Genomic DNA, 18,852 nt, shown 5'->3' on the forward strand with positions numbered 1-18,852 from the left:
AATGCCGGTACTACCGTTATAATTTCTCCCAACTTAAGATCGCCACACCAGCGCCATAAACGCGTGAAGGTTACCAGCGAGGACGCTATTTAGGAGACTATTTCGCTGTCTTGTCTGTAGCCATCTCCACACATTTTGCAACTCTAATTGTCTTGAAATGTTCGTCACAGGAATTGCGAAGAACAATTTTCTCGGATCTTCCGAGTCTGATACCTTCTGTATGAGTGCATCTGGTGTCAGTTTAAAAGATCTCCAACAATGGAAGATCCAAAATTGTGAGCCATCTTTGCTTCAGTCCCCACGTCATCCTCAAAACTTGCAGCAGAACACGCAGTAGTTCGCGCAGGAACGGATCCAGAGGGGGCCACGGGCCATGTCCTCCCTTGGGCCCCGAAGGGGCCCATGGCAGCAGAACAAGCGCAGTTTGTTATTACACAAAACGCAAAAATTGGACGTTTCTGGGTTTACAAGAGACCGAGAACAGTGGCAAGCGAAAGTGAATAAGGCACGAGCAGACAAAAAAAAATCCACTCAATGAGAGGGTGGTGATTGGATGGTTTTCAGGGTCACTACGCTGTCCAGAAACTTCATGACAAAAACCGTCAAAGTCCAAGCTTTTTCGAAGCTCTTAGTACGCATGAAACTGCCACGGAATGCCATACCCATCGAGGCTCTCTGCATCATCAAGGGACACACTGGTCGGTCTAAACATGACATTTTTTATTCGCACGCGTCACAGCACAATGTGACAAAATTTCTACTCTGGTGCGGAAAACTAATGTCACCAACTGCCCGGTAACGTTACAAAAAATGCGTACCGCACAATCCAGCCAAGCTCACGACTTCACCAACGTCCACGCAGCTGCCACGGCCATGCCGACTGACGCAGAATGTTCTGCGTCTGCAGAGACCGAGACACCACACATAATTACTCTGTCCGATTTTCAGTTAGACCACATCCCATGTCCACATCGCACACAACTCCGTGACATGCTACCTCAACAGTCCGATGTTTTCGAAACTTCGATACATGACATCAAAAGGTACCTTGTGAACGAACATTACATCGAACGCAAAGACACTACACCGGGCTACAAAAACCCGCACCGCCTGCAATGCGATTAATTTTTTTCGCACACCCCGACATCACCACATCCGAGGTCGATAAACTACTCGCAAGTGGTATTATCGGGCCTGCCGTCCCTCCCTACAAAATTGTTTTGGTCAAGAAGTCTGAACTTGGTATGTGAACATGGTATGGTATAGGTTCGCACCTCTTCTGAACATATTATGTTCGTGCATTAACGTCTCCTGAACGTCCGCATCATTGAAGACGATTGGCACTGTAGCATGTTGCGGCAGTCGTCATAGACCAGCTATCCGACCGCGCAGTTTTTCTCTCTAGATTTACTCTACTTATTTCAGCAGGCCAAATTGACACCATCATCTCGTTCATACACGGCATTTGCAGTCAACAACGCTTATTATTGGCATAAACGGATTTTTAAAGGTCACTAATCCTGGTGGCCGACTCACCAGATAGTCTTTCAAATTAACGAAAAACGATATTGATATATGTATTTGGAGTTTGACATTTTCATCACGTATCTTCCAAGTCGCCTAAGCGTCAAAGCTGATATCTTGTCTCGCGTGGAACCCGAGCCTTAATCCAAAACAGACTGCTTTGTTTCGGCCACCGTCTTCGAAAAAGAAGGCTGGACTCGAGACCGGGTCAGAGAGGTACGAGACAAAGATCCGTCTATCATTCCTCTCATTGAGCGACTCTCGGACACGTCAAAAGAGCGCCCAGACCTTCAGTTTGACGAAGAGTTATCAAACTGTTTCTTCAGTTCTGCTGGACTGCTTTATCATGTCGCCTCAAAAACAGCAAAACACGCCCATGCATTGATCAATTAGTAGTCCCAGCTCCATTGAAAATGAGTATCTTCTAAAAAAAAAAACCAGGACACAGTGTTGTCAGGTTATTGAAAGTTCGGAAAAAACTTTTTCCAAAATCTGTCTTTTATTGCTTTGGAAATGCATGTACACAGATATCCACAAATGTGTAAGTTTTTACCGCTACCTTTCGTTCCCATTCCCGTACCGTACCCGTTCGACACCCGTAACGACGCGACGCCCAGCAACGATGACCTCATTCGTTCTTCTGGAAGCTCCGGCAATCCACGCAACAATACCGGTGCAAAATTGTCCATTACGCCGCGGGCCGAGCCAGGGAGCCGGGGGACCTCCCGCTACGCCCAGGATCCGTCTCTGCCGGATGGGCTGGCATAACTGAAGGAGAGGCGGCAGATTCCTGCCGAGCCGCGGCCTCCGGAATACCGGAATGATCGACCGGGCTACAGTCTGAGAGACCACGCGCTCGGCTCATATGATTGTCAGTGCACAGGTGTGTTGCGTCAATGTGGTTGTTCTGCTACATCAGTGCTGTTCATTATCGCTCGTCAATTTGAATTTAACACCGGATTGGTGTTCTCTTCTTTTCAGGTCGACAAATATGGGTACAATCATGCAGCTCCCACACAAAAACGCCCCGATTTTTGTGCTGATGCTTCTTTCGATCATACTAACATCGGTCATCTTATACGACCTTTATCGTTTCAAGAACGGCGCCGAAATTTGCACTTATCGGATGCCACCACCACCTACCAAATATTGCACCTAATCGGAATCAGCCGGCTCACATCTCAGATTTCCCCGCAACATCTGCCGCGTCATGCCGTGTGAGGATAACAGTCCCTAGCTGCTTAGTTCCGATTGTTCAGTCGTGACTTTGGTAATACAAGTCCAGTTTCAAGGCAAACTGGGCGATACCTCACATACGATTTCTTGCCCATTTCCAAATCGTTTTGGGAGCGGCGCTACCTGTGATTGGACCCGATCAGAAGGCCCCAGGTCACGCCGCAGAGGCCAGGACGTCCGTTCTTGCCCGGAGAACGAACCGGTGAGGGGGTGACGCCGCTTTTGTGACGCATTCGCGTGTGACATTATGTTACCGTGCTTTTGCACTACGCACTTTACCAAAAAGGTGCATATCTTTACGTTTCCTCCGATTTCGGCTCTGATGACCTAGTCCTTGTTTCATTTAGCTCTTGTGTTTACCAAACGCCTTCTGTTCAACGTACCTTTAACGTAAATTATTTGGCATTGACACCACCAAATTTCACAGTGCCTTTGCTTCTATCACCTTTCATGACCCAGTACTTTCCTTCAATGGAACTGCGACATCTATAGCCCGCAAAGACGGCCTCGAAATTATCCATCACATTACCCAAAACTCATCCGAATTCATTTGACCAAATTTTTGACGATACAGTGAGGGATCACCGGACTTCACACCCGTTACACCGACGGGTAGCGTATTTTCTGACTTCGTCCACATACCAAGCTCGACTCACTGCTCGTGTATTTCTTACGCTTTCTGCATACAAATGCTCCCAAAGTTTTTTTTCTTCCCGCCGGCCCAACGGTATATTAGTAATGACTTCACCATGTTTATCACAGGATTCATTTTGATTTACGTTCGTGCCGCCTGTTGCCCCCTGTTCTATAGATCGCTCTTCTTGGAGGACTGCTTTGTCCTCAGAATCTTGCGTACTTGCTTTAAACTTTCACTCCGTCTTGGCGCAGCTGCTGGCACAGGTACCCGCACACAGCTCCAAAAAGAAGCCTTTAGCAATGTTTCAAAATTTGCCGATACCCTAACACACCCCTTAATAAACTCATCTATATCATATTCTTCGCCATCTACATCCCAGTTTCGGTACTCACTAGTTGCACTGGTACTTTTTGTTCCCCTCATTCTAGCTAACTCAATGCACGCGCAGTGAAATGAACTCAAATTTGCTACATCCAGCAATTTCATTGTATAACCCAGCCTGCTGCCGAAGACTCTTGCGCTATTTCCGGCCAAGCTCAAAGTGCACTTCTCAACGTCGGTTCTATCATCTGTATTTTCTTCTGAGATGATTGCGGAACCAACATCTACTTTGTGGGAATTACCTTTGAAGACCTGCGTTGCCAACGGGCAACCATCTATCAAAATCACACGTTCTCAGTCTCCATTAATCTTTCATCTAAACTCGATGCCTCAGTTTCAGTGTTGTACTTGGGGAGAAAAATCTGCTGTAAGATGTGGCCATTTTCCAGAAATCTCCAAGGAATTTCTGTTCTTGGCTTGGTCTCACGTCTTGCATCTTTGCAAGACGTGAGACCAAGCTTACAAGAAGACACTTTGCATCTTACCAGTGGTGTCAAATTCTGTGGTGTTATTCATCATGATCCATGTCTTCATTACTGGTGGTATTTTTTCCCAATATAACCCTACGTACCGGACAGCCAAAACTGCTGGACATACGAGCCATCCAGTCATCACCATGTGCGAAGCGATCAATAACAGACTGATCGATACAATCACTTCTGATAGTCACTGCAAATCCCCGGGTGATGCTATCAATTTTGAGCACGTACGATCAACCTCTCTCGCTCCCATCGCGATCCTCTGTCCAGAGGCTTCAAGACATGCCTGACTCACACATCGGGTCTGCCTCTTCAAGCTCCCAACTCGTTCCCGGCCAGCTTGAAGGTATGCAAGCTGCCGCTTCTTTACCTGCCAATTTTATTTTCAATCCAGTGATAGACCCGCCCGAGTAATGAAATGGACGAGTAATGAAGAAAACGACCCGCCTCAGTTCGAGCGTGAGGCAAATGAAACACTCGTCGTGTCGATGCCATGTGCAACGCAGTTTGATTGCAGCAGCGTTGCTGTAGTTGAGCCGCCTCTCCAGTGACCGTGCAGTCACATTCATACGCTGTACTCAATGAGCTCGTCCAGGCGAGCGGCGCCTAATACAGAGGCGCGGCTCTGCATGAGCGAGCTCATTTTCTTCTTTTTAAAGGTGAGAGGGGCTCACGTTGAACAAGGAGGCGAAAGAGGTGGTGATAGGTCCTGGTGATAGAAACCGGCACAAAAAAATTGAAAGTCACCGGGTGTAGCACATTCAATTTCGAGGAGCACGTTTTTGTATTTTGATATCACCTTCCTCTGGAACAGAATCCATAAGGCAACTCGACATAAATTATGTTTGTATTTTAAAGTGAGTAAGCTGAAGGAACCAAGCAATAACTTATTGCATAGAATAAGCCGCCGGCGCTTTTCATCTTACATTGGTTCAGTCACCGTGGACTATTCCTAAGCCGAGAGCACTCAGGGGCTTTGCCGGGTTGTGCAGGGTTGTACAGGGACGTAGTGGACGTGGATCTAAGATCGAGATAGGGTCATAAGCCCGCATTAGCATGGCCAGCCCATGTTCGTCTTCCCTTAGTGAACGAATTGCACGGCATGGATTTCACCATGCGCGCTCGCAAGTCTTAGCACAGACACGGAGATGCCCGACGTTGCAGTCTCCATGGGCTGCACAGCATAGGCCCAGCGGTTAACACCACGGAACGACCAGCGGATGAACAAAAAAAAAGTGTTTCTGAAGTAATGACTTTTGGGCGATTTAGAATGTCATTTCGTGTTATTCAGAATGCCAGTTTAGGATGTTCCTTTGCTTAGGAGACGTTTCGGTTGTATGTTTGAACTGTGCATGCCTTGATTTATAACTGGAATGTAATTGCAAGCACAGTACCGCGAACCAATGGAGGAATATGGCAATGGAACTAGACAAGATTATGGCATCGTCGGTCCATATCAGGCAGACGGTGATGATGGTGGAGGGGGAGCAGCAGCAGACGCAGCCCGCACAGATCGGCGCGCAACTGCTGCCACGCCTGCTGGAGAAGTTGGCGTCCGTCGGTCAGGCCGAGCCCTCCATTCCAAACAGGGGGAATTGACGCGGTTTTCAGAGATAAGGAAGGTAACAAGTAAGTGTGGGCTAACGAGTGGTAGCAAAGGAGAAGGATGGACATTTGAGCCTGCGTAGTGAATACTGGAAGGGCTTTGGTCATGGACAAAGTGTGAGCTACGTGACAAGGATTATGTGCATCATGCAGGTGGCACATCATGTTGCCTGACACCTAGTCTAAGGCACAGGTAATAGATGGCGCCTCTGCCTTGAGGGTTGTGTGATTCGTGTGGCATTGCTCAAATGTAGATCTACAGCAATCAACAACATTTTCTTGCATCTTGACGACATTGTTTATCTTAATAACATTATCTTTTTTTCTATCCGCAGTTATGCTACAACATAGTTCACGACACGTTGTTCTGTTTTGAAAGCAGATGTTTTAACAAATTTACCTAGAAATTCTTCTTGCCGTCTACCTTTAGTGTGTTACACGGCTAAATCACATCGATGTCAGAAGTTTATGTGTCCGAGCTGCGACAGAGAATTTGCTGCGGTGGACATTGTTAGCCTGGACTCTCTTCTCTCATTTTGTCATGCTGCTCCCGCGAATATTTTGTGCCATGTGTCTCATCCGGAGAATCAGATCCAGGGTAAGATCTTTTCAGTGGTTGAAGTCTTTCATCATTTTGAACTTGCTTTGTCAATTCGGGAACAGACATAATCTCTTCTTTTCCTTATTGTGGCCACCGAGAGGGTTCTGACGGAGGGATATCATCTTCGTGGTTTGTGTTTGGACAATCTTACGGATGACTTGGTTTTTGGATAAGTTTGGTACTCATTTCATTTTTCCTGGCACCCAAACAGATAAGCTGAAGCTGTCAGACACATAAACATCTGTTTTAGGTTGCTGTTTTTCAACGTCCAAGTTGTATGGGGCGCAGCCTGCCTGAATTTGCTTCGATGGCCGGAAGGTTGATTTTTCGGAACGAAACATTTTCGTCGCACGGTTGCACAACCCCGTACGTGTACCCGGAAGGGCCGATGTCGCGGGGATCAAACCCCGCACCGCTGGGTTCCCAGAAGCGCAGCTTAACCGTTGAACTGCCGAAACTCCCAGCATCAGATAATATGGGTGTATAATATATAGAGATTTTAGCGGCCTGCCATGACGTCTGGACGCAGATTGTTCCTTGTTTTAGCTCATCTTCCACGAAATAGGTTTTTCGGAAAATATGTATTTGCATTGTCATAGAAAACATTTTGAACACACACATTGACTAACGCCAGGGAAAACGAGCCGTGCTCGCCTGGACATTTCGGGCAGAACGTATGCGCCTGATTTTCCCCAGGGCACTTACAAAACAGCACCTAGCACAGCCAATCCGTCGCTCCGCGCGCGGCGGCAGGAGAGCTCACTGGGCGGTAGGGCAGATGGGGTAGTTCGGGCAGAAGCTCGGGTCAACGCCGGCCGGGTAGCGCGCAGCCGGAGGGCCGGCTGGCGCCGCCTGGGGCGCGAACCGCTGCACACCCTGCTGGAAGTTCTGGAAGTTCTGGGGACCCTGGAAGTTCTGGGGACCCTGGAAGTTCTGGGGACCCTGGAAGTTCTGGGGGCCCTGGAAGTTCTGGGGGCCCTGGAAGTTCTGGGGACCCTGGAACTGCTGGGGACCCTGGAAGTTCTGGAAGTTCTGGGGAGCCTGGAACTGCTGGCGGTTCTGGAACTGCGGGGCGTTGAACTGCTGGGGAGCGAACTGCTGGTTGTTGAACTGCTGCGGCCGAGGAGCGAACTGCTGCGGCTGCGGGGCGAACTGCTGCCGGGGAGCGAACTGCTGGTTGTTGAACTGCTGCTGCTGAGGGGCAAACTGCTGCTGCTGGGGCCGAATGGTGGGCAGACCCCGAGGCGCCTTCGGCAGCACGGGCGAGTCGACCTGGAAGCCGTTCTTGCCAGCCGTGTACTTGACGACGATCGTCTGACCGTTGGCATCGACGTACTGGTACTGACCGCGCACCTCGCCGTCATTGCCGGCCGTCTCCACACGGGCAATGCCATCTTCCGACGCAAAGCCGAAGTCGTACTTGCCGGACACGTCGGCAGAGCGGTTCTCGTTGAGGATGGCCGCGTTCTGGGCCTGGCCCAGAACGGCTCCAATCGCGCCAAGGAGAACCAGCTGTCGAGAGGAGCGGGCGGTCAGCTGGCGACGGGACAGTGCTCACCCGGCTACCACGGGTCAGCCGCCCCTCACGAGAGGAGCAGGCCGTCAGCTGGCGACGGGACAGTGCTCACCGGCTACCACGGGGCAGCCGCCCTCACGAGAGGAGCAGGCCGTCAGCTGGCGACGGGACAGTGCTCACCGGCTACCACGGGTCAGCCGCCCTCACGAGAGGAGCAGGCGGTCAGCTGGCGACTGGACAGTGCTCACCGGCTACCACGGGTCAGCCGCCCTCACGAGAGGAGCAGGCCGTCAGCTGGCGACGGGACAGTGCTCACCGGCTACCACGGGTCAGCCGCCCTCACGAGACTGAGAGCCAGGGCCGGGTGTTTGGCGCAACCAGGGCAGGGCCGGGCGTCCGTATAACCAGGCGCATGTCACTGTCACTGCGAGTTATTAAGAAGATTGGACCGAGTGAGAAACAGGTCTTGAGGTGATTGGGTGAAAAATTGTGGCGTGCTTTCCTGGTTAACCAGTTGTATTTCCTTTTTAGAGCAAGTTTTCTCCTTACGATATCATGATCCCAAAATGCTTTGGGCTTGAGCAGAGTCTTTTCAAGACAAATGAGTCACAGTTGTACTTCATGATGGCGATGCTTTTCATACTTGCAAAGCCCCCCCCCCCCCCTTAAGGTAGCATGTAATTGCAATGCTTTTCCAGTTTGGGTGGATTTATTGGGGCTTAAAGACATGCTTTAATATGAATATATAGATGTGCTTTCTTTTTCCAACCGACTGGCATCACTGCAATTTAAGAAACAAATCACTCATAAGCACCACAATGCCCTCCCACATGAACAGCTAGAAAATTGGGTGCCGATAGCCGAGCGCCTAACACGATAAGGGTGCGCCTCTGGCCCCGGATGTCTGACACGAGGAAGGCGCGCCCCTGAGCCCTGAGGGTCTGACACAATAAAGGCACGCCCCTGAGCCCTGAGCGTCTGACACGATAAGGGCGTGCCTCTGACCACTGAGCATCTAACACGATAAGGGCGCGCCCCTGAGCCCCGAGCGTCTGACACGTTCAGAGTGCGCCTCTGAGCCCCGAGCGGCCGGTAGTGCTCTGAGGTGATGTGGTGGTGGTGTGATGCCGCTCAGCCGTCGCTCTCCACCGCTGCAGCCGCAGCCGCGCCGGCCGGCTCCTCACCTGTCCGATCATGTTGACTCTCGACTGTCCGGTGACGGTGTGTGTGGCCCTGTCCTTGACAGGCGGCTTATATACGGACGGCGCGCCCGACCCCGCCTAGCCGGCCCTCCACCCTGACCTTCCCCGGTGCGTGTGCAGGCGGCCGGCGTCGGCAGGCGTCCATCGTCGGACGCCTCCCAGCCTTCCGGTGGTCCCGCCCCGCGCAGGCCACACGGCGAGGACCGCCCCCGGGCCAGCCCACACAGCCAGCCAGTATCGCACACGACGGCTCGGCACCTGATGCGGCCGCCAGTGGTCTCAATAAATCGCGTTTGTGTTAACCAGCATAGCCGATGTGACTTCAATGGTCTATAGTACATCGTAAAAAGTGTTAACGATAGTCTGTTCACACGCGCATTTTTTAGCTATCGGTCGAGCGTAAAAAGCAGCCGACGCCCTGAGAAGAGGCATGAGGTGTAGTGCATATTCCAGGGTGCTCAAATTGGGAGGTAAGGCGGGCTGCTCGTTGCAAGTGAAATCATACCTAAGGTCTATGTGGTTGCTTTGACAATCTCCAGGGAGGGATGGAGTTTTGCAAGATAATTTGGGGGCTGAGGAAAAAAAACCTGACTAAACTTTCCCAATGAAATACGCAAAAACGTGCTTCATCGCCAAGGTTGGCCCACTTTCTACGCGAAACTGGAAGGGGGAGGCTGGAGCCCCCCCCCCTACGCTCACACACACATACACACACATACACACACGACTGAATATGAAACTACATCCATGTATGCAGGTGCATGAAGAAGTAACTGACGAAGATAAGTTGCCTGCCAGGAATGGAATTGGGCAACCAATATTCTTCGGTCTCCTCTACTCTAAAATAATTCCCAGTTTTGAGTGCGACGAGAGGGAGAGGGAGACCGAATCATGTACTATGTGCAGCGGCGGTAGCTGTCAAAAAGTGCGACGTGTTCAGCAGGGTTGGAACTTTGTATCTCTTTGGGGCAGACCCCCGCCCCCCAATGCTGATGTGGGGATGGCCCCCTCCCAATTTTGGGTTGGGCCCCCAATGCTAGGTTTCTTCCCTAATATTTGGCCATCATTATATTTTGTCCGGCCTTCAACATGTGCAACTTGATTCCCGATGCTCTTTTTTACTTCGCAAAGCTATCAGTTTTCGAAATAAACATGATTTAAGATCTTGTATGGACTCACAATCTGGTTTTAAAGAAAGACACTTATATCACACAATACCTATTAACTTGCGTTAAACGAAACCCGCAAAAAGCTGCGTTTTGAAAGTCGCTACCCTTACATTGAGTGTGCGTCATTGGGGCTTCACGACGCTTCTGATTTGTAGGGGTAGCAGAAATGGGTGAAACTATTAAAATTCGCAGACTTTTGACGCGACATTCTTTCTTGAAGTGAAACTTTACGATCAGCTACCTGGAATATGAGTAACATGGTTTGTGTTGTTGACATTGAAATATTTAAATATTGTGCTGCATGTCTCGTGTGCATTGAAAGAGCACAAAACTTTCTTACATTTTAAGTAAAGAATGTGACACGAGCGATGCATGAACAAAGTAAGTTCGAGATATTAGAATCAAGGAGATTAGGTATACTGCGCTCTAGCGCGTAAAATCGTCTTGCATTCAAACTACAAGAAAGTTATAGCATAGCATATTAAAAGCTTGCAAAAAGCAAATCTTGTAATGCGGAACATGCACAATATACCACATGTAATCCGTACATAGTTCGTACTAAATCACCTACGCATTTTCCCATTGTCTTAGCGTGAACAGCACCAAGGACTCCTGACGCGATAGTGTAATTTTGGCCGCTCGTCATGTTGTAACTGTTAATTCCGTTCGAAGAATCTGCCTCAAAATCGCATAGATGAATTGCATTGGAGATGAGCTGAAGGGCTTGTTTGTCCCAGCCGGGGCAAACTAGCAACTGTTATTCTGGCGGTACGGGGACCGGGGTACCCTGGTTGATCTGGAGGCGCTTAGAAGGATGCACCATGCACCGGTTCCACCCCTGATGCGGCAGGCCCTCTGACCAGGGTATCTGACACAGGATCGACGCAGGGACACGTCACTGACGCCAAAGGAGCCCTTACCGCCACAGCGAGTCCACTGCCTACTTGGCGGCGAGACAACATTTCGGCTTATCGACTCCTGCTTCCTGCTTGAAACGGTGCGGAGAGCCCTCGTTCGGTCCCGTGACCTCTGACTGGCACTAGTCACTGTCTCATCGTGAGTGCAAATGGTTATATCATCATTGTTCACGTCTGTTGTTTTAATCTAAAGGGTCCTAACCAACGCAACAGGCCTTTTGACATTGGAGGTCACGCTCCTGCTCCTGTTTAGCAAGGGTGCCTAAGATTTTGGTCCGACTGGGTGTACTTGCCGACTCGAGGCCCTTTGTTGGGCACTGTGAGCCACTGATCAGCACAGGGGCCGGACCAATGCTTGATCTTTTGAATTATCATTTACAGGTCCAGCCCTGCCCAGATTTGGGAATAAGGCCCCAGCGCTAAGACGAACATCCCCGGGCCTGCCCTTCGGATTCTTCGATCGGACGCTTGATCGTCGTTCCCCCGCGCCCAAAATGGCTGCTTGAGATCTCGGGCTCTAGAAACTGGAAGGCACGGAAGTGGCGTAACGCCGGATTTTGGTGCCCTCTAAAAATGAAGGTGCTGGGGTTCTTGAAATGACCCGTTTTGGTTTCGTGCCTGCTAAAAATAAAGGTAACGACGCCCCAAAATAAAAGCTTTGGTGGTCCATTGCCAAAGGCCGATACCGGGCCTTTCCCATGGGAAGGCGAGAGCATTGTGGTGCCCCTGAACTTGTCGTCTTAGTATTAAACTTTTTGTGACCCATTATGGTGACATTGGAATCAGGTGCATGTTTAGATAATGTTTGTGATGTCACGCAATGCAGGCTCGGTGATGCCTCTTTGCGGAAGGAGCCAATCCAGTCTTTGGTTAGGAAAGAAAGCTTACAATTGGTGGAGTCCCTTAAAACGAGGTTCTTCGGGATTCTTCCAATAGTTCGGTTGGACTTGTTGCCTATAGTACATAAATGTTTTGGTGTCATGAAATGAAGGTCTTGGTGCCCTTCACAAATAGGGCCGAGAAATACGACGACGATTTAATCAGTGCAGCGCCACAGGTGTTTCAATCTGACAGTGACTGAAATTTGCTGTGTTAAAGATGAATGCCTCGGGATCCTTTGAGGTGCCTCCTGCCATCGGGTGTTTCTGGAAAACAGGTTATGACTTTCAAAATGATTTGTTAAAACATGAAAAACTTCATCTAAAACAGGTTATTACCTCAACAACAAAAAGCTCACTTTGCCGAAAAGCAAAGATCGGACCGATCAGGAATTTCATCATGGTGAAACGCACAGAAACCCCTCTTGAAAATAAAGGTCACGGTGCCTGGAAATAAAGGTTGTGGTGCAACCCGCCTAAGGACCCGTTCCTGGATTTTGTTCGGGGGCAGGCACAACATTGTTGTGCTTCTTGAGAATGATGGATTGCGGCCCTTCGCGTTGCCCTCTGGAATTGGGCGCCACTTGAATAAAAAGGTCGTGGTGTCGGAAATGATGGTTTTAGTGCCCCTTTGCCGAATGGGCCAATCCAGGCTTTTGTCAGACAAGGCATATATATAGTAGCGCCCCTGGACTTTGGTACCTCCTGAAAATGAAAATGTGGGACCATTTGCATTGTCTCTGGAATTTGGTGCCTGTTGGAAACAAAGGCTCTTTGGTTTCGAAATAATGTTTTGGTGTGGACCAAGGGGGTGACTCATGAGTGGACCAAGGGTAGGGTGGCATGGCCCCATGCCTTCTCCCATCCTCACGGTACACCTTGTCCGCATTGTTCGATTACAAGCTGAATGAGACCATTAAGACAGCTCTGGAGCATCGTCATCACGCCATTAGATGAAGCATCTTCTTTAGCCTCAGTGGCTTGTACTTCGGGGGGAGCCTAACAGCCGCTTAAAATCGCTGCCTTCCCGCATTCTCCTGGAGCGACCTCCAAGCGGCACCATTTGTGAGTGCGTGGAGCGTCCACCATGGCAGGCAAGTGCCGTGGCCAAGTAATGGCTGGTTCTTCCCCAGCAAATGATCCGTCTTTGAACAATAACAGAGAGAAAAATCGATATCTGAAATATTCAGAAGCTGTGAGACGTCTATGAAAAAGCATTGCTTAAATACAAACGTCCATGTGCTGTCCCGTGCTCATCAAGGGATGAGCTCTGGAGGATGGCTGCAGCTCGTAATATTGAGCACCGTTCATTTACTCGCTGTTCAGCCCTACAATGCCGTTTTACTAGTACCTCCCGAGATATTGAGGGCCTTTAACTTAGCGTAAGAACTCTGAGCGCGTGATACCGAAAAAACCAGGAGCTAAAGAACTCTCTCTTATATTAAGTCCAAATTATGACCGCAGAGCAAAACGGGCAACACTCATGAACAAATGCGTCTGACTGATAGGATGGGCAAGGTTCATGGGTTCCCCTCACCCCCCACCCCCCACCCACCACCCCCAATGAAAAACGCAAAGCCTCACCCGTGGTGCTCAGTAAGATAATGTCCTGAGCAGATGAGTGTTTTGGGCCTGTGGATATATAAGTATATCCGGCGCCCCCCCCCCAAAAAAAAAAACGCTTGAGTGAACAGACCATGAACATCGTTCTTACCAATATACTGCAACCGCACACTTTAAATGCATGCGTTGTCACTTCCGGCCCGTTTCCGTAATTTCTTTGTGTTGTATGCTTCTTGCCACAGGTTATAAATTTCACCATTATGTGGTAATGGCAATTAAAATATAATCCAGCGCCTCGCATCAATGTTCCTTTGCGCTGTCACTGGTTATAACGACCACTCCTATTAGGCGATGTAGGACCGACAAAGAAACTATTCATACCATTCAACCAGTCGGGCACTGTCGCCACGGCCCTGTGTCATACCGTAGCGGCACAATCAACAACCAGGCATACACGATGCACGTGGCAGGAGCGTATATGGTATCGGTTCGCTGTCACTGTTGTGAACGCCATCCTCCAGCACAAAAACGGCTTTTCAAGTTTTGTGTGGTGAGGTAGACCACGAAAAAATCCCTTTCAAGCCCATAGTAAGAATGTGGACATTGGTAAGATTTGAGCTGCATCAGGAGTTAACACCATAGTTAAACCATCAATTCTCGCATGGGTTCAGCTGTTTTGTGGTGTCACCTGCGCAGAATACGGATGTCGGGTACGACCCCACCAATCTGAATGGTTTCCCGCGAGTCTCTCTGGAGCACGTAGATGAAAGCCATGTTTGTTTTCACAGTATCCGTTTTCACGAGTGATACGGTGCAAAACTTTTAATACGCGCTCAGGTGGGGGGGGGGTCAAATTGACCCCCCTCGAAGTTTTTTCCAGAATGGTTTCAGAACGGCGCGGCGTAACCGCGCCAAATTTTGCGCAGATGTAGACAATTGAATAGCGGATCGTTTGGCATCAACAATTTCGATGTACCTTGTAAGGCCGCTGACATATGGCAGATCAAAGTCAGCCCATGGTTTCAGCGAAGGCAATACCTAGGGAATCCTTCAATCTGATCAAACAACGGAATGTTAGACGAAGCCATACATATATGAGATGCTTTCTTAAGCAACACAACAGTTGAATGAGCAAATTACATTGACCTATGGTCGGGTATGAAGGTCACACCAAGGTCAAAACCAACCTGTTTTGTTACTCTAGGGCTTGCTGTATGGGATAGTTTCTGGTGCTCATGTCGCGTTTATTGATAGGCAGGAATCGCATTACACGTCTTCCATGGACTTATTAGAGGTCATAATAGGTCATTGACCTGAAATGACCCAGGTCAACGTTTTTTTGTTAGGAATATACCACCTAGCATAATATTTGTCGCTTAGTCAAATGCAAAACTCAAAGCAATCTTGTATTATGTTGGTCACCTTAGCCTTCAAAAGGCCAAACATGGTCACTGACCTTGAATGAGAATGTGACCCTTTGCTTGGAAACGGTTATCTAGGTTCTGGTGGCACTTTAGGAGACCAAGCCTGGAACTTGAGCTTGTTTGACCTTTTTTGACCCGAAGGTCATGACCTAGGAATCTGAAGGTTTGACCGAAGGAGTTTACATACAGGTTAATACACGCTGTATATCTGGTGTCTCTAGCTTCCTTAGTTCCCGAGATCTCAGTGGGGTCAAATTGAACCCCCTACCCGAGCGAAGGGCATCCAGCCGGCCACCCGGGCGCGTGTTAAAATCGTTTTAAAAAGCTTGAAGCGCTTGAAGCGCTTGAAGCTGAACAAACGTATAAGGAAACACTGACGTATTGCGCACAGCGCAATGGTTACTGGATGGTAATCTGGATGGATGGCGATCGTAGACATGCTCGGAGAGACAACGAAGCAGAAACACAGGCCCACCACATGGCATGCTTCTGAAGCCAGGCTGCCGTGTGTCAAGACCGAAGCGGGCTTCCACTGACTGCTGTTGGCTACTGCTGACTACTGCTGACTATGGCTCTATTCGAGCTTACACCCAGACTCCCATCACTGGCCAAGACACTCACTTTAAACATGAACAGAAACCGCATATTCTGCTGCTGAGATACTACCCTATTTGACTGTGATGCTGTTGTTCGACCAGCTGAGATCTTGTCATTAGTCAATAGGGGCTTCGCTTTGTTCTGTTGCCATCTGGTTCATCTTGTATGTACACCCGTATGTCATTGCTGCCTGTTTCTTCCGATAAGACGCGTAGCAGCGAAAAGCCACGCCTGTGGACATACGACACCTAATGGGAAAATGCAATTGCATGCATTCCACCCAATGTCCCTCGGCATAGTAACTGATGCAATGTAATATTGTACCTGCATGTGCCTGTAACACCGCGGCATGTCTATGCGTTTCAGGCATACGCGTGGGCAGTGATGGCAGGCGAAGCGGTAGAACGGTGCGGAGAGTAATTAACCTTCCTGGGACGTGCCATTACTTCAGGGCATTCCTCGTTAATTGTGAGTGCCTCGTGCTGCGCACGTCAGCCTTGCACTCTAATTGTAAGCTATGCACTGGAGCATTGTGCACTGGCAGCTCCGCCGAGGTCGTCAACCGCGATGGGACTCAGATCGTTTGTCAATGTCTCCATCCCATTATGGGCGTCCTTGTCCACCGACCAAGCTCGGCCAGTCACGATGGTTCGAAGCCGAATTGCTGCGCCGACCCCACCCACCACACCTGACTCCAGCCCGGCGTCCCCCCCCCCCCCCCCCCCCCCCCCCTCCTCGAGTGCACACCCACTCAGGCCCGGCGGCGGCCCTGCCGATGGCTCCCGACTCTGGCCGTGTGTCACCCCGCGGCAGTCGCTGCGGTCGTGCCGGCGGCCCAAGGCTGCCTGCCGTACGGCTGGCGGGCCCGCGAGAGGACGCTGCAGCGGTGCGGCGCTCGGCCGGCCTCCGCCGGCGGCTACTGGCCGGGAAAAGGCCCGCATTCCGACCCGCCTCGAACTGGGCCGAGCCGGCGGCGCCAAGGCCGCCAGGGCTCGGCGCACGAGCCGATTTCGGTGCGGCAGAGGTGGAGCACGGGTCAGCTACAATGGGAGAGGGGTGGGGCACGGGCCGCGTGCAGTGGGGCCGAGTGAGAGCACAGGTCAGGGGCAGTGGGGCAGGGATGGAGCACATGTTGGGAGCAGTGGGACAGGAGTGGAGGACAGGTCAGGGGTGGTAAGGTAGGTGTGGAGCACAGGTCAGGGGCAGAGAAGGCAGGGTGTATCACAGGTCAGGGGCGGTAGGATAGGTGTGGAGCACAAGTCAGCGGTAGTGGGGAGCACTGGTCTGGGGTAGTGGGGTAGGTGTGGAGCACTGGTCTGGGGTAGTGGGACCGGGGTGGATCACAGGTCAGTGGTCAGTGGGGCAGAGTGGAGTACGGGTCAGAGACGGTGAGTAAAGGTTAACCACGAGCTGGGTACAGTTTGAGAGGGTTGGAACATAAATCATACACATGATGGCAGGAGTAAAGAGCATGAGGGGTACGGCACAGCAGGCGTAGAGATTAACCGGCCAGGAATAATGGGTCGCAGGGTCGAAACGCAGGTCGCATACAATGGCATGCCATGGAATGAAAATCGGATGTTTATGAAAAAATACAACACAATGAATCAAATGTATCGATGAAGTTATCAAAACGAATGATTCATAATGCGACCAACTCAAGATATCAATGAATTGATCGAAACGAACGTTGCTATACGTCAACAATGCCCCGCGCTGAAATGGGTCGACGCCACATTTCGCCTGTCCCTTCGCTTTGACGCCTCGTCTCTGGGCTACACCCAGCTGCGGGTATATCGCCGCATCTCCGGGGCGTCCACTCAGATGTTCGGCGATCCTTCATTTCCTCACCAGGGCGGCGCGGCCCGGTCCAGTTTTGAAAGGGCTCAGGGTCACCGATGACCGGCCCGGGCGTCAGAAGGTCAAACGGAGGCCAGACACACTAGCGATTATCTTCAGATAAAGCGCAGCAATTTCCGCTACCCCCGAGATGGCTGGAAGGAATACGCTGCGTGGCATGAAGTCGTTACCCGGTATCTTCAACACTAAACTGTACTGCAGCCGGCGCCGGCTTGCTCCTTTTTGTGCTGCAGATAGCATCACTCCTCTGTGCTTTGTGCATTTAGCCTTCTCGTAAGGTTGCCAGTCTTCGCATTTATAATGAAATCAGATGCGTCCAAGCCGGTCCCGTTACAGCGTCACTCTCCATCCTGTTTTCGCCGGGAGAAGGGTCGGAGCCACCCGTTCGAAAACACCTCACAGAGGAGGGAGCAGATGATACAAATTATTGCGGGCCGGCGCTAACAAGTCAGCAGCCAAGGCCGGCCCTTTGAACGCCGAGGCGCGGTTTTGGCGTTGGCAGGAGCTGCTCAAGTCGACAGTTTTCGGTGGGGTGGCACTGAACGCATTTCACCGGGATCATCGTCGGCTTTGATTTCTTGTAGGGACTTTGTGGCAGTCCTGCACCATGGCTCTGATCTCATTTCCGTCCCTGGACCTGCCGGTAGCACACTGGTGCCAGCGAGTGCTCCTCCCTGGAACCGAGCGGCGATGGACGGGGCGTCGTCGTCCCTGAGATCGTCCAGGCCATATTCTCGAGGAACCGGCTGGGCGGGATCCATTCTGGGAGGCAAACGACTGCAAGTGAGAGCCACATTCTGGCTACTTAGGCACAGGCAGCCCCTGACAGCTCGAGATATGAGTCATGTTCTGGCGACTTGCCAGTGCACAATTAAAATAGTGGTGGCATTGATCGATAACAAAGCGGCTGTTGGGCTGATGAGCCAGTGATCAACGTAGCCGTTATCTGGCCGCTGACAGGTGCAGCAGCAGTCCGCAGGTGACTGGCCGGGAGAACAACTGTTCTGACCGGCTATCGACGTAACGGGAGCTGCTAGAAAATGTGTGCAATTGGCTTTTACAGCTTATTTATGAGCTAACCATGTAGATGATTAGATGAATCACACGGAAAGTGGTAATCTAATCATGTCTTAACAGTGCATAAGTGAATCAGCTCGAGATTGACGCACGTAGGCACTTTAAAGCATGATCGTGTGCAAGTCAACACCACGGTGCAGGTAACGTGTGTGGAAGCAACAGGTTGAGTTGCGTACAAAGCACATT

General features: G+C 50.5%; 1 protein-coding gene across 1 annotated transcript; it reads right to left on the reverse strand.

The window, feature by feature from the left end:
- Nucleotides 1-7,025: 7,025 nt before the first annotated feature.
- Nucleotides 7,026-9,248, reverse strand: LOC119112330 (gamma-gliadin). Its single transcript, XM_037236459.1, has 2 exons — nucleotides 9,164-9,248; nucleotides 7,026-7,975 (listed from the first exon to the last, which is right to left on the reverse strand). The coding sequence occupies exons 1-2, from the start codon at nucleotides 9,173-9,175 to the stop codon at nucleotides 7,223-7,225; spliced, it is 765 nt and encodes a 254-aa protein (XP_037092354.1). The 5' UTR covers nucleotides 9,176-9,248; the 3' UTR covers nucleotides 7,026-7,222.
- Between the last annotated feature and the right edge of the window lie 9,604 nt (nucleotides 9,249-18,852).

This window comes from Pollicipes pollicipes, unplaced genomic scaffold (assembly GCF_011947565.3).
Source record: "Pollicipes pollicipes isolate AB1234 unplaced genomic scaffold, Ppol_2.1 Scaffold_7261;HRSCAF=8764_pilon_pilon_pilon, whole genome shotgun sequence".
NCBI classification, from domain to species: Eukaryota; Metazoa; Arthropoda; class Thecostraca; order Pollicipedomorpha; family Pollicipedidae; genus Pollicipes; species Pollicipes pollicipes.